The sequence below is a fragment of the Calonectris borealis genome, chromosome 7 (assembly GCF_964195595.1).
Source record: "Calonectris borealis chromosome 7, bCalBor7.hap1.2, whole genome shotgun sequence".
NCBI classification, from domain to species: domain Eukaryota; kingdom Metazoa; phylum Chordata; class Aves; order Procellariiformes; family Procellariidae; genus Calonectris; species Calonectris borealis.
In genome coordinates, this window is record NC_134318.1 from 18,947,125 (window position 1) to 18,970,764 (window position 23,640).

The window sequence follows — 23,640 nt, forward strand, 5'->3', positions numbered from 1 at the left end:
ACCACTATTTGAAGAAAAAAATACTAGATGGTTCTTCTAAGTATTTACCTGATTTAGAGATAAAGTTTCACATTTGTACACTGTATCCAGACATTATGTTAGGAGGGGCCAAATGTTATTTACACATACAATGTCACACAATAAGTGAACCATGTAAAAGGAGTAGAAAGCTTTTATCAGAACCATCAAAACAGGATCTGGATCAAAATGAAGCCAAAATAAAAGAAGAGAAATAGCAAAGAGTACAGTAATATTAAGAGATACCCAGGAAAGCTCTCATATGAGTTTTAAAGTTTACATGTTATTCCAGTTTTCACAGGGCTTGATTTGGCTTTTTGTTTGTTTTTCTCTCTCTCTCCATATGTATATATTTATGTATACATGGTAATATTCCACCAATTGAAGTTTTGTTTCAGATCAGTATTCTTTGTTCACTTGTGTCCTTTCTCTAGTGCTACTGTCATATACTAAACAATCTTTCCTGTAATGTATTTCAGTATTCCATTAAATGTACATTTTTATTTGAACATTTTTAAAAGAATTCTATAGAGAAATCATTCATTAGAAGAAGTGATTCAAGTTCAAAAGACACCTTTTTCAAATATGGTATCCACACTGAAGAGAGGAATCTGGAAGGTCTCCGTCCTTCTGAAGACTGCTGTATCTTCCCTACAAGAGATCACTACTCCCTAGGGCTCAAAATGTTAATGATGGACAGCGGTTATTTTTTCTTCTCTAGGCAGTTTGTATACATTAGGTGCTTTACAAGCATTTCTGCAACTCCTCTGTTACAATTATTGGCAGCACACTACAAAATGTACACATTATTTCTATAGCCTGAGTAGCTCAATACTCTCAAAGCTCTAACTTCATAGTTTTAAGATTGAATTAAAAAAAATCCCAGGATAGATCAAATCCTTCTTATTATGTTATCATTGACTTTGAGAGCTTACTCACTTGACAATAGTATTTTAAGTATGTCTGTGAGACCAGCAGAAACTCTTTAAAGAATGCTACTGACAGGATCATTTTTTCCCCTCTGATTTTGTTCTCTGAGTTCTTATTCAATGTACCTGCCCTCTTTTTAGCAAGTGCAAAGCTCCTCCTTGACGCACCCCCAAAGGACAAATATACTCACATGCTTTTGGGTCTTACGGCCAAATTCACATTTCATGCTTTGTAGGAGATATGTTGTACCAGACATACCATCATACCATCACTCATAGCATCAGCAGAAATGTTCTTGTACATTCTTCATCAAAGCATGCCCGGTTCAGATTTTACCATGGCAGCAAACAATAAGACCAGTTACTCAAATTCAACCCACAGAATCCTGGCATTAAGCAGAAATCTAGCCAAATACCTAGTACAGTAATGATCATCAGTGCTCAAGAGACACTCTTGGCAAATTTCCAGGGCCCCAAGAATGAAAGTTACTCTGCTGATTTTTATTTATTTATAAAGTCAAAAATAAGTGCAGAAATCGTAGAATCTGCAGTTATTTTTATTCTCCTCAGCAGGAGGATTTTGCTTTAGTAGGAGGTAAATTGCTCTCTGTTTACATTGTCTGTAATAAAAGCCTGCAGTTGAGCAGCCTTGTCCTCACGCTGCAATTGCAAGGAGAGGGCTTTCATGGTCTGTGCTCTAAGACTCTGCAGGCCTCAGTTGGCCTTTTGGCCACAATTTGATCGCCCTTCATTTTTGTAAACCCGTATATTACGCATCTTCAAATCTCCAGAAGGGTCAAAGTATGGGAAAATTATTTAATAATCAAGTCCATGCCCAGCCCTTGCAGATAATTAGTTTTTACAGACCATTATCTGCAAGCCTACAGACAAGGGGCTCTGATTCAGCAGAGTACTTGGGGCAAATGCTGAAATATTTATGCTGAATAAACTTAAGCAGGCACTAACTTCAGGCATATGGAGAAGTGCCTGATTGGTTATCAATGGACTTAACCAGCTATCTAAATACTTTAATGTATTAAGAACTTGATTTTATATGAATTTATACAGAGTTGAAATACCAAGAATACAGTGACTTGCTTTTACAGTTGCGGTTGCGCAGCAGCTACCAAACTGTGCATATTACCAACTTCATTAAAATAGAGAAAGGTATTATATTTCAGGGGGGGAGGGGGGAGGCGTATTTTATTTTACTTTAATGTTTTAAGAGCTATTTAAAGTATAAAAACTTAATAGCGTTTCACTGCACTCTCTATTCCACTAGAGGTCAGCCTGCAACAGAACCCCAAGCAAACACAGGAACTGCTGCACGCTGGTAGCACTGACATTATTTTCTTTCTCTATTTTATCTATTAGAAAGATTTCTTCAGAGCCATAACTTAGATCTCTCACTAAAATGGAGCAACAGGAAGATATAATGGTGCATTTCATTTATGAATGACCTATAATAAATTACTATGAAGTATTCCCGGTGCCAAACGAGAGAATGCTTTGTCTGCACATGAACTATATTTCACATACTTTAATTTGGCTGACACATAAAACTCATTTGACATTTTGCAGGTATTTCTTTGAAAGGATATTTGGTTCTTGTTGAGCATTAAGGTATGGAGGTGGGGTAACCTGGGTAACAGAAGGTCATTTCCGAGTAGATTGTTGTCCAAGATCAGCTCTTCCAAGTAACTGAATGTTTTCAGTCCTTCTAGTGACCTGCAAACGACAAAGGCAACAGGAAAAATGATACTCCACTAAATCAGGGAGGCCATTATGAGCTGAAATAAATATTTTAACCTTCCCTTTCAGGAGTGGGAATAGTTTTGGTTTGGGCCTGTCGGAAGAGTGAATGACAAGCATTAGTGGCAAGGGGAGTGCTGGCACTGCAACACATCCTTCATATGCTGGCAGGATGAAGGATGGGGGTCACTTAGTGAGTAGCCAGGATCCAAAACAAAAGGCTTCAGATATGGGGCCTGCAGGATGAATTTGTCAATGTCTTGTGCCTTCAGGCACCCAGCCTCGCCTGACCCTAACCTCCATTCCCAAGATAAATAACTCTGTCACAGTTCACCTTCATTCCCTGGACACAAATTTAAGTTGTCATCCATCATTTCTGCCAAGAAATATCATACCCCGCTAACAATAATAAATACAACTTCAAGTATCATTTCTTAGCAGTTACCTTACATGCAATAATAGGAAATGGACAAGGGATATTTTTTTTTGTTTTCGTTTTTATTAACCACTTAATTTGCTTCTTGAGTCCCTGCAAACAAAAGAAAATGTTCTCTACAAAATAAAATTCAGAATTACTCCAGACAGAAAAGGCATTTGCTTTCTTCTTGGAACTTACTGTCCCACTGTCAAGCCACAGGTCAGACTGCAGAGAGCAGCTTTAAAAAGGAGCATTTCACAACATGGAAGTGCAGATGACGGGTTGTAAATAAACAAGATTCTGGAGGTATTCATTCCTCTGATAGCAAAGTACAGGGAAAAACCCTAAAAAAAACCACTTTGGTACCTTGTTAAGGCATCTATTCCAAACTTAATTCTTAATGCTTACACATTCCAACAGGAAAAAAAAACCCCACACATGAATCAACTAAGATACATGGTATACAGAGCATACGCACAGACACGCATTCACAGCTCGTTCACCTACCAGACACCTAAAGATATGCTGAGATTGCATGACCTGACAGCTGATCTACTACGCCTACCAGTGGGAAGATCATCACTGTATCTCCTGGCTGTTTTATAAAATGTGATTAATAAGGGAGATGCAGCCTATACTACTTACTCAGTTTCCAATGACATTTATACTGAGGGGATTTCCTCACCCTCCCCCCAGTTTTTGGCAAAGATCAAAATACTGCCAAGGTCCCTGTTAGAGAGTTCTACAGGCACTACTACTGGAAGAAAATACAAATATTATTAGAAAGTATATGGGTTTCAAATTAGAGAATTTAACATTCATCTGTCCAACAAAAACAAGATACCACTTTTGTAGATACAACTTACTGACCACATATAAATCACAGTTAGAGGGTTCAAACAACCAAAAGAAATCAAGTCCATGACTTTTGCACTGGGTACTGTACACGAAACTATGAATATTCAAGTAACATTTGCACAACACTGAAACAGTGTATTTCAGTCCAAGGACTCCAAAGCGCTCACAGTCTATTGACTTGGCATTCTGAAAGGGAGGTACAACTATTACTAATGCCATTTTGATGCTGGGCAGCCAGACCTGAAGAAAATTTGCCATGACTACACCCTATAGCATATCTACACATTACAATGCATTGAGACTACAATTTCTGAAGCTGAAAGAACAAAGCCTCTATTATAAACATTATACTGAAACAACCACTACAGCAACAGTCACACTTTTTGCATTTGCCTTTAACAAGCTGTTTCGGAAAAAACTCGATTCAGCCTACATAAACTGTACACCGTTAAGAGCTGTGCTAGCATGCTGTATATTAAGCTAGCTATTCCAGCAAAGGGTCACAACAGACTTGGTTTTGCCAAAGTCAAGATCAGAAGAGAGATCAGCAAACATTTCAGCCAGTGCTTTCCCCCAAGTATCTTTAAAAGGCAAAATAACGCAGAGGAAGTAGCAGTGAGTTTATCAAGCTGTTATGAGTTTTCATTTCAGTTTATTTGACAAACCTAGTTTAGCAAATTCCCCTTAAATACTCTGTATTATATAAATAGTGGATTATTTCCAAACCTCACATTTCAATGTAAGACTTTGACTTGCCAAAGGAGTTCAGAGAAGGCCACCTCCTTGTCAACACCACAGAGCCTTATGGGACGTTAATAGGTCCTTTGTGAAAAAACATTGCTTGGGCTCTGGTCAGTGTCAGCATCAAAATGCACATTGTTCCTGAGTTATGTTATGCAAATATAATACTCTTATCATGAGAATCAGCAAATGGTTGGCAACTGGCAAGGAGAAGAAAGCACACATCCAAAACTGCTGCAGGGGAGGCATAAAACAAAATGACAAGCCATGAAGTGGGACAAAAGGCCTTGAAACACTAGAGGGAGTTGCCTATTGAAACAGCCTTTCTTTCACAAGCCTGGGCTGAACACAAGGGTACTAGTTTCATAGACAGGCAGAGAAAATTGTGCGCAAATCTCCTTACACCTGTCTGGTTTTGATAATTTTTGCCATGTAATGTTATTAGCTGCTCAGTTAAAAAGGAGCCATGTTACACAGGGGGTTGCTTATTAATTGTTGTTTTCATGTCATCAGAGTAGTGAGCACTTGGTGATTTAATCACCTAAATTCACAGTCCAGGGAGATGGGAGGGGTTGCCACAGTACAGAGAGAGGGTGTAGCCATTAACATAAATTTACATCCATATGTTATTTTGCTATTCACAGAATTCTTATTTTTTCATCTTAAACAGAAGAAAAAACTAGCACCAACACAAAACTGGTAAAACAGTTGGTAAAGAAACAAAAAAGGAAAAAATGTGTTTGCTATCATTCAGCGATACTAGCTACTAAATTCAAGGCAACAATCTCTACCATCATAATATATAAGGAAATATTGCCCAGCTGTTGTACTCCACAATTTAAAAGTTTTAAGTACAATCCACACAATAGGTTTTATGGTACAAATTTCAGCAAGTCCCATAACTTCTATATGCCTCAATTTCCCACCTGCAGATGGGAGATAACATCACTCACCTAAGAAAGGATTGCAATCGTGAATTAGTATATAGAAAGCATTTTTGAGAAGCTGAGGTAGAAATCAGTACCAAATACTGGCATTTTTATTTTAATGAGTGTAAGATAGTTATATTAATATACTCCAAGTATTTCCTTATAAGCCCATTACAAAATAGGAAAGGAGTGTGTATATATACACAGCATAACAAGAAGCACTCAAACACCCTAAAAGAGACAAGTATAAAAAGAGGGAAATCCCCTGAGAAAGAGAACTGGTCTAAAATTAAATCTGTGCTGTTTTCTCATAGTTCACAGCAGAAAAAATGTCTCCCCGTATTGCTATATTAAAACAAACACACAATCTTACCACCACAATACAACCAGCACTGAAGGGGCAGTGGCAAGCAGTTGTTTTCCCTAGTTTCAAAAGACTAATAACCACCACTAAGGTGTATTGCAGGTTGCTTTTCCCTGCTCTAATGACATGAAAGCTGCCCATTATCTCACCCACAGGTACCATCTCTGTTACCTCATTGCAGGGCTCACACTCTGCTCCCAGAGGAGAGCAAGTGCTGCCAAGAGATTTCCATTGCAATTTCCAAAGTCACATCAAACCGACAAAACATCACAACGTATTCAGTGCTGCCTCACTCAAACAGAAAAAACTTTAAGTTTCCACTGTAATTAACCCTATCCTCGTTAAGATAATTATGATCAAGCTCCCTGTCACAGCTAATATCACAGCATCATTGCCTATGGCTCACGCTTTGCCCTCATTAGCTTACAAAAACACTGCGCTAAACGGGAAACTGACTCCCTCTGCAAAAGGACTTAAGATGTTCTGTAAGCAGACAGTAAATAATCCTTTAGAATACAAAGGTCTCAGAAATGTCATTTTATCCAAGTCCTTTGGCTAATCAGTATGATTTCTTCCAGCTTTCTTTTCCATAATTCATTCATGGTTGGTAACAAAGTTTTAATCATAAAGGAATGTCATGGCAGAGATTTTTTTTTTTCTATGTGTGTGCATGGCAATTGTCAACTACACAATTTCATACGATCCCTCTGGCCTGACAGGGATTTAGTTACCATGAAACTAAAGAGCAGCTCTTCATTTTGGTAATATTTGACAATGAAAACACAAGATTTTATAAATGAAAAAAAGCAGAAGCCTCTCAAGTAATGGACAAACCTTGGTACTCTTGTCCTTGCCTGGAAGAACAAGCTGTTCAGAAGTATATGCTGAAAAAGAAGTGTTCCTCACGTTTTACCCCACCCCTCCATTAATAAGACAGCTGCCTCACATCTAATGACTTTTTCCTCCTGTTTAACAGGAAAAGAGAGAGCAGTTAACAATATGTAAATGAGAGAGTTTGGCTTTTGCCTTGAAATTGATTTGCACTCTGTTGACAAGAGATAGCCATTACCAGAAGTTAAAGACAGAGCTGTTACGAAAAAATACCTTTTTTCTTGCCTTTTATGTTTTAACAGATTACAGGAGAGCAGAATCAACATGAGAACCCTAGTACTAGATAATTTCAGTATTTAAAGAATAGAAATGTAATTTCCATTTTTCCAGCACCTGCCAGCCAAGGCGCACAAAGCTTTTTTTTTTTTAAACATTAATGAATTACTCTTCAAAAACCTGCTGAGCTTAAAATTCCATTTTGTAGTAAAGCAGAGAGAGGTTAAGTGACTAACGAAAGGTGACCTCCAGCAATTTTCTAAGAGACAAGAAATAAAACCCAGAGCTCCTGACTTCTAGTCCTTTGACTTAACCTCACCAAAACAAAACAAAGAGCAATAAATAAATGCTATATATAAAAAAACATAAGACAGACACATGTGTAAGTTCAGATTTTGGATAATTCCCTGGGAATCTGCAAATCATTTCAGGTTTATTTGCTTTGATTCCTGCTCAATTTTAAATGCCATTTAATCTGAAATATAGCATACAAATAAGGCAAAAAACCCAAGCTATTTCCAGTTCTGTTCTGACGGTGGAAGGGGTTCAGTGAATCTTCTGTGCAAACTCCCTCAGGCTGAGGCCTCTGTCAGAATTCTACTCTCAAACCTGCTTTGGGGGGTTCTGCTCTAAACACACCTCTCACCTGTGAGGAAAAAAAATAAATAACCCATTTTAAAGAAAACAGAGTGGCTAGAATTCAGTTCAAATTCCAGGAAGAAAAACCACTCTCACTATTATAATCACAAAAATACTGCAAATCGAAGGTTTATGTATTTCCTGCACAGAGATAGTAATGGCAGATAAACTACAAGTAAAGCATCAAAAAATGACCTCTATGCTGTTCAAGCGTAATAGCTTTTCTTTTCTGCAGTCCTATTCAGTGTTTATACCCATTTTTCTGCATGATAATACATCCAAAAAGAAAATAGAATGGCGTATGTAACGGACAGTTCTGACACAACTTCTGGACCAAAGCAGAACAAAAAAAAAAGCGCCCCAGTAAAAGTAAAGAACCTCCAAAATTTCTAGTGTGGGCCAGGCCCCAAGTTACACCAGATAAGTCATAAAACAGGAATCACAAAATTCTGCTCAATGGAGAACAAGTTTACCAGTGTTTCCAAAACATGAAATGCTTTGTTTTGTCTAATATCAGAGGGAATGTTAGTATTTTGCAGGCTATCAAGAGGTAGCATTTTGCATCACTTCCAGTCAATCTGTTTCCAGTTTTCTGTTGCTAGATGGAAAATATCTGGAAGCAGCTCTTTGAATAAAACGTAAGACAAGCCTGTAAATATGGTCAGCAAAAGGAAAATAGAAAGAAATGAACGAGCAGAATCATTAAACACCTGGGAAGAAAGTATGTCCATAAGAAAGATTAAACCTGTGTTATGAACTGGATCTACAATTAGTTTCTGAGTCTTTTCCTATAAAGGTCATACTTAAATTTCAGACATACAATAAAATGAATATCCATCCCTTGTTTTTCCCCCTTCCTTATACACTGAAAGCATACAAGACTACGTGGGACACCTTATTACCAAAAAAGATTGGGATGAAAACATCTTGCACAACGATCATAAACTCAAGCTATGTAAGCACATTAAAATGGTGGGGATTCACAAAAACCCAGAATCTTCATCTGGTTTTCATAGTCTTGTTCTGAGTCTTACACACCAAATTCCATTGCTTAAAAAATAAAAGCCCAAACTACTCAACCCCTCCAAGCCACCAGCCACCCCCAAACCTCAAAGAAAACACAAGCAAGGTACAGTCAATAAATAGATAGACAAAAAGAGATAAGAGGCCTTCTGAATTCTAAATGTTAAATTCACATTTCAAACACTTTCCTACCAATTATAAAACAGAAATGCAGAATTTCTTGAGAAAGAGATTTTGCTATTAAGCTGCAGCTCCTCAAATTATCTGAAAAGCAGCAATGCAGATTTATCTCATCCATCTCTAGAAGCCCAGTAACTCCTTACAGCCAGCGACAAAAGATGGGCACTTCCACAAGGTGAATCAGACCTTCAGGTGAGGCTCAGTGAAGTACATACGTTTGGGAGGGATGAATGTAACCTATTTGTCCAAAGTCTTACAATGAAATTAGAAGAAATTGCAACATTAAGGTAAAATAAACTGTTTCAGCTGTACTCCATACAGGTGGATTATTTACCTAGTGAAATAAACTACAAATCCCAATTAGAGTTTTCAGTAGCTCACAAAAACATGTTAGAGTCAACCATTCAGTCGTTTAACCACCATTCTTCTCCTACCAAGACTCTAGTCCACAAAAAAAAAAAAAAAAAAAAGAAAAAGAAAAGAAGAAGAAAATTTATTTTCCTGGCCTAACTCTACCACAAAGCAACCAGGCTGACTGGCGTGGGGTTCAACGTCTCTTCTTATGAACCTCTTAAACTCTCAGATTTCACTATGTGTATTTAATACAGCTCTACTCAAGAGGATATCCCATTAATACAGCTCAAGCTTTATCCTTCATGTTAGGCTTCTTTTTGCTGAAGTTTTTATATTACATCTTTAGGATTAAACATGCCAAGATTTTATCTGATATTACTGTTACAATTTTGTGTAAATTTAAATAAAATGACAATCAATGTAATACCATAGCCTGTGGCAAGGCGCTTTTCACATAAGCCATATAAAATATTTTAAAATAATACAAAATGGATCAGAAAATGAGGTCTTAGTCATCTAATGATTGAACAAGTATCATATAACAAAATACAGTTTGCAAAACACAGCTAAAAATTACCAAGCATAGAGCAAGTGACTGTATGCATTCATATTTTATTAAAGGGCGTTCTGGAAAAAACACCACTAGGAAGTCCTTGCAGTTCAGTGGATGCATCACTTCAATAATATTCCTAAGTATGGACTTAAAGCATCCTTCTGCTAAAATTTCTTGAAAGTATTTGATGAAGAATAACAAGGTTAGAGGATTAAAGAGAAAAACTTGGATGTAAGTGTCTCTTGATTCTTTTGTCTTTTTTCCCAATCTTAACACAGAATTCAGTCCTAATAAAACAAATGGCATTTTTAAAAAAAATGCAACACTGCCATTTCCTGAACTTGAAAGAATTCAAGGAAGTATTAGTGATTAGAAATAGCAAAAGAAGAAGCCAGGGTTTACAAAATATAAACCTACCTATTTTAAAAAACAAACAAACAACAAACCCAAAAACTAAAACCCTATAATGTATTTTTCCTTAAAAGCTCCTCTCAGCTCCATGTGCCAAGTTGAGAACCTATTTATAAACCCTCTAAAAAACAGTATTATAATGGAAATATGAGCAAATTCAAGTGCAAAGGCAGTGCCGTAATGAAAGCTTTACTGTATCTTGGATCAATCTGTCACTCTGCAATTCAGATAGTAACCTGACCCCTCCCCTTTTTGCACAGAGAAGGGGGGAGTAACAAGCCTGTAGAGTGAGTAGAGTAAAGCCCATTTCGACTACTAGAGTTCAGTGAGAAGGGGGAAAAGAAAAGTAATTTTTCTCCCATCTTCCACAACAACCAAGGCTGAGGATTGACAAGCAAATTGACGCACTGCTCAGAGGGCAAAAGATAAATGTTTGATGAATTGGCCATTGCTGGAGGAGTGATGGGCTTCATATGTGCATAATGGACTAGCTGCCGTTCAATTCAGATTGCCTGCCAAGATAAGAAACCATAATGAATGGACCAAGCACAGCCTGTGCCATAAGAAAGTATAATCTGGCTAGTTTTAATAAACTTAATAAAAAAGATGAAGCAGAGAGAGGCAAGGGGACTGGCCTTTGTGACCAGCTATAAGAGGTGAGAACGACTAATAGACTGCTCAAGCATGATAGCAGAGAATGGTTAATGGACATAACACCGAATCCCTCGATGTTAAAAAATATCTTTAGAACAACTTAAAATCACAGGAATCTACATATGCGCAAACCACAGCACTGTAGTACTTCTTACACAGCATATAACTGCCATGTATTTATTATTTCCTTCTGCTACCTACCCTGCTTTGTCTCCCTAACCTCCTTTATCCCCTCTGCACGTTATCTTAGTCTGCACCCAGATCCACACAACACACCAATACTTTTACCGCAACTCCTCAGAATCAAAATAACCCTCTAATTGTAACCCAACAGAATTCAGGCTCAATTTTCAATAGAAAGGTTTTGGCTGCACAACTATACCACTAACTTTCACTCCCAGTGGAGAAACATCTTTTACCATCAGAAGTGGTCACACTTGGTATAATTTCATTTGCTTTTGCAAGCTATGTTTCCACCAAATGTGAGAAATGTGCCACAACAGTTATAGAAAAAAAAAACCAAAACCTTTCTAGCACAGACAAGACTAAGTTGCCAGCAATAGTCCTTTTAGTCTGGGATTTGCTATGTTGGACACTGTGCCCCATCTGTACCTGTAACCTCTAAGTTTTGACCTTTTGCAGCACCAATCAGCACTAAGAAGAGACATTAAAAACAAAACAAAACTCTTACAGTATTTTACTGTATATGGGTATATAACAGTGTAAAGTCTGGTAATCACCGCGATTTTCACGGTGAGTAGCATATACACACAGGGCCATTTTTGCTTTTCCTTTCTCATTATTTAGCCACGTGAATAACAGTGGCTCACTTCCTGAAGCTTACCAGACATTGAGACCTGAATCTGTGACTGAACATGCTAAAGGAGTCAACAAGAGAAAAACCAGCCCTGACTTTTAAAGCACCGGGATTAGACCAACAATCTATTTCTTTGTTAAGAATCAAAGGACAAGAACACACCCTTGTGTGTGCATGTAACACACAGTACTTGGCCAGGCAGAACTGTTTTTCCTTTTAGGTAGGAAAAAAAAAAATGAAGGAAGAAGGAGACTGCAGAAAGATCCTCTTGACTGAGGGCAGCCAGAAAATACATTATACAGAATAACATCATTGTTATGCATGTTTGTTTTCTTGTTTTTACTTTTTTTCCTTTAATGATGAAAAATAAATAAGGAAACATAAAATAGTCTACTTGGGTAAGTATTCAGATTACCACCCCCTTGATGTCAGTTATGCAGCCTGTGTCATATTTTAAACAGAAATGATTATATGCAAGACGGATGTCTAGTTTGCAGTATAAATTTTATCCAACTGCAAAAGGAAAGTAACTCATTATCAAGCAGCTCAGTAAGGCTCCCACTACTGAAGAAAATAAAGTTTTATGACAAGGGGGTCTCTCCTCTCTCTCTCTCCCTCCCTCTCTCCCTGTGAGTGAGAAAGTGAGTGCAAGAATAAGACAGAAAGGGAAGGCTCAGGAGTGCTGGGTGAATTATAGACTGCCTCTCAAGATTCACAGCTCTTCGTGGTAGGAGGTTAATATTCTCACATGTCATTAGGTCTGCTGGCTCTACTGATGGCTCATTGAATCAGGCAGCAAATTATTTCCTCATGCTGCAGAGGACACCACACTTCAAAGGGAAGGAGCCAGGGTCAAGACGGCTCTCCAGTTCGATTAATGAGTTGGGATCAGCAGAGGTTGCCTGTAGGTAAGAATGTGACTGAAGCTTTTGACAAAGCTGACTTTTTGAACAGGACTTGACCCAGGACCCTTACTCCCCTCCCCACCAAATTTTATTTCCAACATTTGCCTCTGACTGACCTGCTCAGGCCTGTTGGGATAGTTTTGACCTCCTCAGTCTTTGTTATCAGACACAGGAGCTGTCTGCCTATATTTGATGTGTCTCTCCCGAAAGGCCACATCAGCTTATCCAGGCTCATCAGAATATTTTAGAACTGCACAGCAAAATAAGATAGAGTAGATTCATTTCAAATTTTTAATTTTCTCATGAAATTTGTTGAGAAGGGGGAAGAAGGAGAAGACGATTAAAAGGTATTTCAGCTTTCAATAATATTAAGAAAGATTTCTAAATGCTGCTAAATGCAGATAAGAAGAACACAAAGATTATTAGAAGCGTACAACTTACATATTAAAATGATGGAAAAGTAGAAAATGTATGTTCCAGCTTACATGGATTTGCTGACTAAGAATACTCCTAGCAAATAATGCATTATATAGAATATTGCTCTAAAAAGTTTTTATTTTTATTGCCATAGTAGCAAGAGATTAGAGACAATTAAAACTTAACAGCCACTGTATTCATCTCTTTCTAAACACTCAATGGTGTCCTCAGTTTAATGTCTCTGAAATATTTTAATGCATATTTAAATATGTTTAATAAAGTACTGAAGTGAGATTCATTGTGTTAATGTTTTTTGATAAGATCTACTTAAACTGCACACTTTCTCAAACAAATATGAGTAACTGAATCAACACGTAAGCCACTGTTGGTAAGCTTCCAAAAATCACATAGCTTCTGATTATTGACATGAGAGTTTTGCCAATTACACTAATAAAATTGTTCACACAAGCTTCCAAATTTATTATATATATAAAAATTTTGTTCAAGAATATTTTACACCCCTATGTTTCTGGAGCAAGGATCTAGGTTGTCCTTCAATATTTATTTTAATCACAGTACAACTTTTAATATCCTCTTCCTAAACATTTTGCTCCTCAGCATCCTTAATGCTCAAGCACTTGTTACACACTAAGTTCACAGCATACTTTAAAAAAAAAAAGTTTAAGGTAAAATATCAGTCCAGAGATGTCCAAGGATGGCAAAAAGGTGACTGTTCAAGCTTTGCAGGTTTAAGCTTTATGTTAGCACAGGTGCCTGAATCAGGAAGCTACACATCTAGTTTTGAAATTAGAACACTTTTATTTTTAAAAGTATTGAGCAAACAACAGTTCTCACAGACCTTAAAAGAAAATGCTGGGACATTAGTGCCTTAAGAAGATCAGATCACTTAGGTGCCTTAATAACCATAGGAAATTTAACTTTTGGTGTATATTTAAAAACCTTTTAACAATCTCCAAGTGTAAGGCAAATTTTCATCTTTACTCTTCAATGTTTCTTTTTGCACTCAAACCATTATTTGTAATGAATTTCCTTACTGTAACTAGCATTTAAGCCCCAAAAGCTAGTAAACAGATTATTAGATCTATAAAACTTAGGATAAAAGCGTACATGATCTATGCACAACGGAGCCAAATAAGAATAACTAGAATCCTTTCAAGGAGACTACCTAACTGCTAAACAGCACATCTTCCACACGGATGTGCTTTACTCTAAAAATGCAAGTATACACAAGCAAGAGAACTTTTTCTTTTAGTTATGTCTGCGCAATCTCCAGTGAATTTTACATTATGCAAGTGGAAGCTTGCAACACCAGAAAAGCTGTAAGAGGGGAAACACTTTTTCATGGGCTTGTTTAAACAAAGTAGCTGTGTTACTGGGTCTGTCATCAGTGTTAACATTATATGCTGTTTCATCTCTTTCTAGAAAGCTAACGGCATACCAGAGATCATTTGTGAAATGTATGTATGTGTCTTGTATAATACTTGGCAGGACGGTATGAATCCCGTATAGGAGGACAAGTCCAGCTGGAGTGGGAGGTAACTGGCCAGTTTGACACTCCCGGGGAGAAAGAGGAAATAGTCGTGTTCAGGGCAAGGAAGAACCACTCAATTGATACAAAACAGAGAATCACCAACAGTTTCCAAACATGATCACCAAAGTTTCTGGTTTCTGACAGCACTAAATCAGAACTAAAGGCAGGACTGAGAAGATGCATTGCTGAGACACCTGGACCCAAAGCGGTACCTGCTGGAATCCATTCCAGGAATCCTAGAGAAGATGGATTCAGCAAGTGGAAAGGCGACCTGCTAAGTATATGCAAAGACCGAGTTTAGTATTTGTCCTTGTTTCCAATCGTAAAACTAAAAGCTTTCGGCTAAGTCTTACTAAATAGAACTTTGTTTTGCTTTCAGGCATATCTGGTGTTTGAGGGGAAGGTAGTACCAATTACCATGGTACAGAGTTTCTAGAGAGGTAACAAATCTAAATAAAGACAAAAAGAACAAGAAATCCGGTACCTAACTCAAGATGAATTAGAAGGCCCAGCTGCAATGAGTACTGTTTTATATCAACTTGGATATAGTCCATCTGGGGAACTGTCGGGGCAATTATAGAGTTTGGGAAGGAACTTGTAAACTCATAAATCACCCTTACAAAGAGCAGAAAGCAAGGAAACACCCCATGACTTTTGGGAATCGTTACCACACATTGCACTCAGTCAAACACTGTTGCATGATAACTGCTCAGGACTAAATGTTTGTACAACTTTTTTGTGTTATTGGGCCTTATGGTAATCCTGCAAAGATTTATATATGAGAGTTCAAATTCAGACAAAAGCATATGCTTATATCTTTTTGATTTTTGATAATGCTTTAATATACTAAACTGTTCATTAAATCTGTTTAGTCAAATTGGGGGGGGGGTTGCATTTCAATTAAACTCCTGCAACATGCACGAAAATTGTTTACATAAGTGTTTACATAAGTAAACAATAAATGCACGCTCAAAACAAAGTTATGAGTTTACCTTAAAGTTCATTTTGGTTTTCATTTTGGTTATTTTTCCCATTGCTCATATTATGCAAAATAATGAGTGATATTAACACATTACCTCAGCAATAGAAGCATACAGTATTTAATAGTGAAAAGCATTTGGTCAAAACAAGATTCTAGAATTCAGTCTCTGAAATTACAAAGATTATCACACTCTGAAACGTGAGCAAATAAAATTTCCTAGAAATGTACATGGTAGACAACAAATACATTTCTTCCAATTCATACATAATTCGGGGAAAAAAATAAAAAAGGAACATGCACAACATCACAAAAAATTCTGGATAGTGTCCTGTCAGTGTCCTCCATTTCTACACAGCAAGTATATTTAAAATTGAACCATACAAAACACTGGCAGGGAAAGATAGCAGGTAACAATCTTACAGTCCAAGAGGATGGACTTGAGAACCTATGGTAGGCTTTTTTGTGTTGGGTTTTTTTCCTCCTTCAATCCCTAAAATTAGTAAGATTGTCTAAACTATGATTGGGAAAGTACAGTCCAGCATAAATCCCACCTTCAGAAGACACACAACTGTGGATTTGATAGGCTAGGGGTGAGGAAGAAGATGGCAAACAATTACCAAAACACAGATTGTATCAATAGACTCTTAGTTGGTCACTATGCCCGTCAAATGCTCTTCACAGCAGACAGCAATACAAAAAGTCCTAGGATCATGTTAGAGTAAAGGGATCACCCTGACATACCCTGGAGCAACAAATAACCCTGTAGCACCTTGGGTCGTTCTGAGCAGCTGAGTCACCCACCATGGCCCATGATGGAGCGCTCTGACAGGAAAGAACCATCGAAAAAACAAGCTAGTGTTATTCTCCTACACTGCCCTGGAAGGAGGCTCAGGTCTCAATTCAGTTATTTTTCCATGCCCAAGAAATGCAATACTATTGTCCAGTTGGAAGGGACCTACAACTATCATCTAGTCCAACTGCCTGACCGATTCAGGGCTGACCAAAAGTTAAAGCATGTTATTAGGGCATTGTCCAAATGCCTCTTAAACACTGACAGGCTTGGGGCATCGACCACCTCTCTAGGAAGCCTGTTCCAGTGTTTGACCACCCTCTCAGTAAAGAAATGCTTCCTAATGTCCAGTCTAAACCTAGCCTGGCGCAGCTTTGAACCATTCTTAAAGACAAAAGATATTCCACAGATTAAGGCAAGCAAAAGGAAGACAACACTGAACTTCGATATCTGGGTTTTTTTCATATTTTACTGTCATGCCAATAGATACAGAGCCTATGGAGGGACCACAAGACTTCATTCAAAACAACATTATTTAAAAATCAACACTGTTTTCCATCACATCAGAATAAAATCAAACACCCTAAGAACCTGAGGTTGAAGGCTGAATTACAAGCAGAATAGGCTGGTAGCTGAGGATGTGCTATTATATACGCTGTCAAACAATTATCTAAGTCATATAGACATTTAACATATTTTGAGTATAAAAATCCAGTATAAAACTCAATAAAGTATGTAGTTCAAAGTTTATTTCAAGCTTTAGTTGCTGAATAAACATTCAATAAGAAATTTTAAGGTGTAATCCAGAATAAAGGCCTGATTATTTGTGTTGCCACTGCCTCCAGATTTTTAGGTTTTTACCTATAAAAACAAATACATGAGCGGCTGCAACTTACTATGCTTGAATCCATAGAACGTAAATAATAAAACCTTTTGTACAAGTCAAATTAATAAAAAACTCAAACCCTACCACTTCACTAAGTACAGATAACACTTGCCTGCATGAGCTGAATTGTAAACCCAATGCTACTTCAAGATGCATCCACCCCCCCTGTCGACACAACAGCTGGGCCTGGCTGTGTGGAAGTGCTGGAGATTCCCGGATATAAATTTATCCATTTGAAGTCTACATTGCAGCCATCAGCCTATCTTCAGCCTAAGCCATATGCTCACTCTTTGTCCGTGGAGGAATTTGATGACAATTAGATTTCTGAGGGGCATATAATCTGCTCAAGCCACAAAAATAAAGATGTAATTTACCTCACACATGATCATGTGAACCCGCCCAGAGTGTTTTGAAAGAAAACAGAGAAGTGAAGTATCACAGCAAGCATGCCTGTGAACTATTCCTTGCTGACGCAATTAGGCAGTTTGTTTAAAAAAAAAAAAAAACAACCAACAAAACCAACAACAACAACAAAAAAAAACCCCACCAAAACCCCAAACAAATAAATAAATAAAAGAAAGAAGGCTCACTCATGGCATTACCGGATTTCCAAGTGCCGCCACAGTGGCCACCAGTCGCCTGACCACATCAAAGCACCTTTGCCGCCTCATGGCCTTTTATAGAGCAACTTCAGCCACTTAGGAAAAAAATGGCTAAATAAAGGCTTGGACTTCAAACATTAAAAGAAATATATTGACAGGATTTTGTCTGGAAGCCTTGTCTCGTCCTTACTGAAGGCTAAAATAAACTTAATTTTTGTTAAAATTAAAGCAAAAATTAAATCATCTTATTATGTAATTGGAACTAGGCCTCAGGCGCTAGCAGTAAAGAAGGGATTAAGGCCTCCACCACCTGGGTTGTCATTCTCATGGGCCCCATTACCACCCCCTTATTCGTTTTTATAGCCAACAGATTAAAATGCGAGTGCCGCAATCTTTGATCTTTCACTTGCTGACACAAATCCTTTCAAGCCTCCAACGTTTTCTGCTGAGGTAATTAGTACTAATTAAAAGGTTTCCAACAGCCTTTGCTCTACTTTTTCCCTCCAAAGAAATTGCTTTTACAAGTGCCTTCCATCTTTGAAATGTATGCATCGTTCACTTTCTTCTTTATCTGACTCCCAGAGATCAAGTAGATTAGTGACTCCATTATTCCCCAAGACAAAGCCAAACAACAGGTTTTTACTATCTCCCTGACCTGTTGAGGTGCAGGGTTTATATTCAGAAACAAGTGCCTCTGCTTGTATTAAAAGACAGTCCAATTATGGACTAACAGACACAATGCGGGGTTTTCTACATTTAAGAATGGACATAATTTAAAGATGTAGTGTTTTCTCAGAAGAGAGAGAGGCAACCGTTCTGTCAAGTTGTAGGACTAATAATAGGTCTTGCTTTGTTTTCTTTTCTTTTTGTGTGTTTGTGTATCAAGCAAGATACAAACAATTTCTTTCTCTTCCCCTCTTCTCCCACCCTTTCCTCTCCTTTCTCCTTTCTTCCCAAATTTTAATGACTGATTCACATTTGCTACCTAAAAAAATAGAAAGTTTACAAAGTACCACCTTGAAAGATTTTGAAAGCACAGAAAGTCTTGTCTGAGGAAGTTTTTTTTACTATAATTAAATAATGTGTCCTGCTACAGGCAAACTGATGGCTGGAAAAATAATTACTGAGATGAAAACACTGTTTTATAGTATGTCTGAAGTACTAATGAAAGTCCAAGATTAAAAAAATTAAAAGCTGCAGCAAAAAGGAACAATACTTTGCATTGAAAAAGGGCTGTGTTTTGAATTCACAGGTTTTCAAATGATCGTTCAATCGACATGGGCACTATATGGATCATTTTTCTTTATGAAAACCTGGAAGCTTTATGCCTGCTGTGATAAAAATAAATTACACTTCATGCAGCAAAAGTGCTATTCAAAAAAGAGGACAGTTCTCAAGCTCTTAAAGTTCTCACTTCCTATTGAAAATGACAGCAGCTCTCTCTCATGCTGTAGTATCTCTGGAACAATAGATCAGAAATCATACACAGAGCCACAAGAGGCTATCTAACTTATCATTACACGCACAGGGGTCTATTCTCCTCTCGCGATGCAAGCACAGGGCTCCTGCTGGCACTAATGGGAGTTGCACGTGTATATCAAGGACAGAAACAAACCAACTGCTCCAACTTTTCTAACCTGAACTAAGTTAGAAAAGTTTTTAGATAGCTGGAAAGGAAAGTCAATAAATTGTCTCCTAATCACGCCAGCTCTTCTACTTTACTTTCACAACTATTCTACTATGGTAGTAATTTCTTTTTGTGTAACTTTCCTCAAGAGGATCTAAAAGCACTACAATCTCATCAATTCAGCTATATTATGCCCCTGCGAAGTAAGTTTTATCTAACATATCTCGCCCAAGGTCATATGGAAATTATATGGCAGGGCCAGGAATTGCACTTTTCAGTATCCTAGTAGTTCCCTGTTTTAACCAGCAGGCCATACTCCTCCTCTATGAATGCACAATAATCAACAGTCTTAGAAGCAGGAGATTGGATTAGCCTTTCAGCCACGGAAATGCTGAAAAAGGTTTTTCACAAACACAAGACTTTCAAATAATTTGTTATAGATTCAAAATGCTAAATGAAGAAAGCAAAATCAACAGTCTCTGAATCACCTAATGGAATGGTTCTAGTCTCCTCACCTTCTTAGTGCATGGTCAACATTGCCTTAAAATGTCAGGCAATCCCTGCAAAACCAACACGAGTTAAGAGAATACCATACCTCAGCTCTTAGCACACACAAGCAAAACGGATCACGTGGAACCCTCAGCCAAACCTAGGCAGCTGTGTAAGCCATGCAAAAACATATTTACACTGTTCTCTTCCACCAGAGTAGCCTTTAGAAACAGCACAGCTATTTCTACACTCAATATAACGTGTCTTGGGTACAGGTTTTCATGTTTACCAAATTCTTCGATTCCAATTAAATTCAGAATTACAATGAGTGTCGTGTTTAATGCTTCAGAGATTGTGCATGAAGCTATCTCAATATTTACTAAGGAGATCAAAAAATAAAATGAAAATATCTGATAGGCTTCTTGGTAAGCAAAACTTGCTTGGCTACCTTACAAGCTTTTTAGATACCTTGGGATCTAAACAAATCCCCAGTTATCAGAACAGCAGAGAAGAGGGACAAAGTCCCTATCTTCCCTAGGTATTCAGTTGTGGCTCTTTCCAGACCGCAAACAGTTGTTGTGGCTTAGGGTTTCATTATTCATCTACTATGGGATGCAAGGACCATGAGCAGCTGGCCTTTTAACATATAGGAGGAAGGGAGGAAAAGTCCTCCCACGAAAGGGGTATCAGACCAGTTTTTGATACTCATAAAAAATCTTTGGTATTTATTGAGATGGGGATCTGAGGAGGGAATACATTATATATACTATGCCATATGTCTCTTCCCTTCTTCTCTCCCAACCCCAAAGGGTAAAAAATACATTAATAACCTTCAAATCTGCCCTGCCATCTCACTACAGTGTGCATGCGATGAAAAAACAGTAAAGAAACATTTCAATTTGAAGTTTCAAAGAGGTAATTATAAACAAGAGGAAGAGAAAAATATTTTTGAAATTATGAAAAATACCTTGACAGCGACTCCCTTAGACTCACATTTAGCCCTTGAAAAATATTCTGCCAAAGGGTGCATTTTGACAGGGAAAAGATGAAGAGTGGAGAGAAGAGGCAGCAGTCTGTCATAATTGATGACATCGCAATGCAAGCTGAAGTCAAGACTGAATATTTACAAAACTCATTCAGGGTGAGATTTTTAAAAAGGAAAAAAAAGCCAACAAGCAGACACAGAGGGACCCAACTTTTTGAAAACATAATGGGACTACAACAGGCAAGATTAATGCAATACGGTCAATATAACCACGTCACACATACAAAATAATTCAAGGGTCTTTTTCATAATTCAGTATGGTGTGAGTTTCAATATAAAATGAAAAGGCTGGAAGAAATGATTTTTTCTGTAGGAATCTGTAAAGTTTTGTTTGGATATGTGTTATTTTAACTCATTTTAGAATGACACAGCTAAGCTGGGTGCCTTTGGCCATAATAGGGCTTCAATGCTAGACATTTTCACCCTAAATTATTAGTTTAAACCAAGCTCAGACCACTAATTTGCAATGTTAGTGTGTCACAATAATTAAGCCAATCTGAATCTAGACTGCCACATTCTATATTCCTATTCTTTGCTTTTACTGTTAGACCTCACCTCCTCCCTTCAGCTATATACTGACTCTCGTGCAATCCCACGGTTAAGCAGTTCAGGGATATGATCCAGTTAAAATTGAGCTGGAAGGGAAGGCAGGAAGCAGGAGAACTGCAGCAAGCTAAACTGCCCTAAGTTGATACTGAAGACTATTTGATGGACAAAGTGAACAAATTTTTTGTAATCTTAGTCCAGCTGCCAGTGAGGAGATTCATTTCAAGCAAATTCATCTTGCAGTGTGCCATCAGATTCAAAGCAGAGGACAGGTTCAAAATCAACTTGGAGACCAAACTCGCCCAATTATTAGCAGTGATATGTCCAAGGTCAGGGCAAAGGTATACCAGTAAAGCAAAGCAATTCTGTTCCCTGTTCCACAGAGATCCAGGAGCTCATCTTCAAGAGGTGTCAGTCTGGCACTTTTCACCAATGCTGAATTCACACTTAATTTAAACAAAAATAACTAATCCTACTCCCAAAGAAAGTGTGACATTATCTGGCTTGCTACTAGCAATACAAGTTGGGCACAGAAGTATGTGAGGTAACAAGCCAACTCAATGTGAATTGATCTAGCACTTATAAAACGGATTGGAATTACAAAGACTACAAGAGTAGACAAGGTTTGGACTAGTATTACACAGGCATCACAAACTATGCCTTAAAGTATATTTACTATGTAGAGAGTCTTAAAAATTCACAATTTAGGAATGCAGCTAGTCTCCATATTTACCATGTGTTCTGACCACAGGGCAAATTTGTAGTCTCATTTATTTATATACAATGGACAAAACCTGTTTAAATAAATAAATAAATAAAAATCTGCTTAACCTATTCCTCCTATCACTAACAAACCTTCCTCCAAAATCCAACTTCCCATGCCACAAAACTGTAGAATCTTTCCTTTCTGCAAATGTTAGGTCTAAACTGCCTGGGAAAAAACACTCTGAATGTTCCTCATACTCAGTATTTGCAAAAAGAAAAGGCGGGTACAAATATATAACAATAAAGCATAGAAGTGAACATGAAATATGTGCTTTTTAGTCCTGGGAGCTGTACAGTTTTTTGGCAAGGCTGCTCACGAGAAAGCTCAGTCACCCAGATTTTAACATGCTTTGTATTTCTAATTCTCCTGTTAATCCAGCCTGCTCCAAAACACTTAAAAGTTTTAAGCAAACAAAGCCCTAGCAAAACATCCACCCAGGCCATCAGATTGCTTAGATCCACTATAGTGCATCTCTAAAAGTGTACAAGAAGCAGTTGTTCCTGGCATTATAGCTGCCATTTCACTAAAAATAATCCTAAATAAATTCAAATATTGCTGCTTTACCTGACAGGAAAGGCATACTACCCTGCAAAGAGATACCCTATTTTTAGGCTTTCCAACCACTTCTAAATGAAGAAAGGAAAGGAAATTAGCCTTATTCTGCAAGTTTATATTCCAAGTTTGGCAGGAAGCAGAATGTGCATAAATTAAAAGTTTTTTTGACTATTAAAAGGGATGAGAACAGCCTGGATTAAAGTAGCTAGGAAGCTAAAGGAAGGGTAATTTCTGCTAAGCATTTCATTTAACTTTTGTTTACAGATATCTAAGATACTATATGATTTTTTCCCCCTCATTTCACAATGGAACATATATGTAAAAATAAATTAGGTATGTGTTGCTATTTTTTCAATGCTATAGATTCTTTGCACCAATATTTTAATGGTCAGACTGTCTAATAAACTGGGTGGAGTTGTATGAAATGCTTTAGTATTTTCCTACTGATGTCTGTATCTCAGATTTATTGTTGTTCAAAATACAATTTCACATATTTCCAAGACTGCATGTGTATTATTTAAAAGGAGTAAAAAGGAAGTGAAATTTCAATTATTGATGCATACTGGTGGTCTTAAAAATGACAGAAGACATGTGGGGTTTTTTAGAAGATTTCAGTTAATGACAGGCATTTTTAATTTAAAGAATGAGCACAAACAAAACCTGAACTAATAAGAACATACAGAAATGCCAAATCCGTAAAATAAATGTCACAGCTAGTACTAAGATACGTA

General features: G+C 37.4%; 1 protein-coding gene across 1 annotated transcript in view; it reads right to left on the reverse strand.

The window, feature by feature from the left end:
• Positions 1 to 23,640, reverse strand: part of LRMDA (leucine rich melanocyte differentiation associated) — a 686,193-nt gene that overhangs the window by 305,422 nt on the left and 357,131 nt on the right. Inside the window, exon 3 of the mRNA XM_075154405.1 lies at positions 2,549 to 2,675. Coding sequence (XP_075010506.1) covers positions 2,549 to 2,675 — 127 coding nt within the window. The remainder of the gene's footprint in view (positions 1 to 2,548; positions 2,676 to 23,640) is intronic.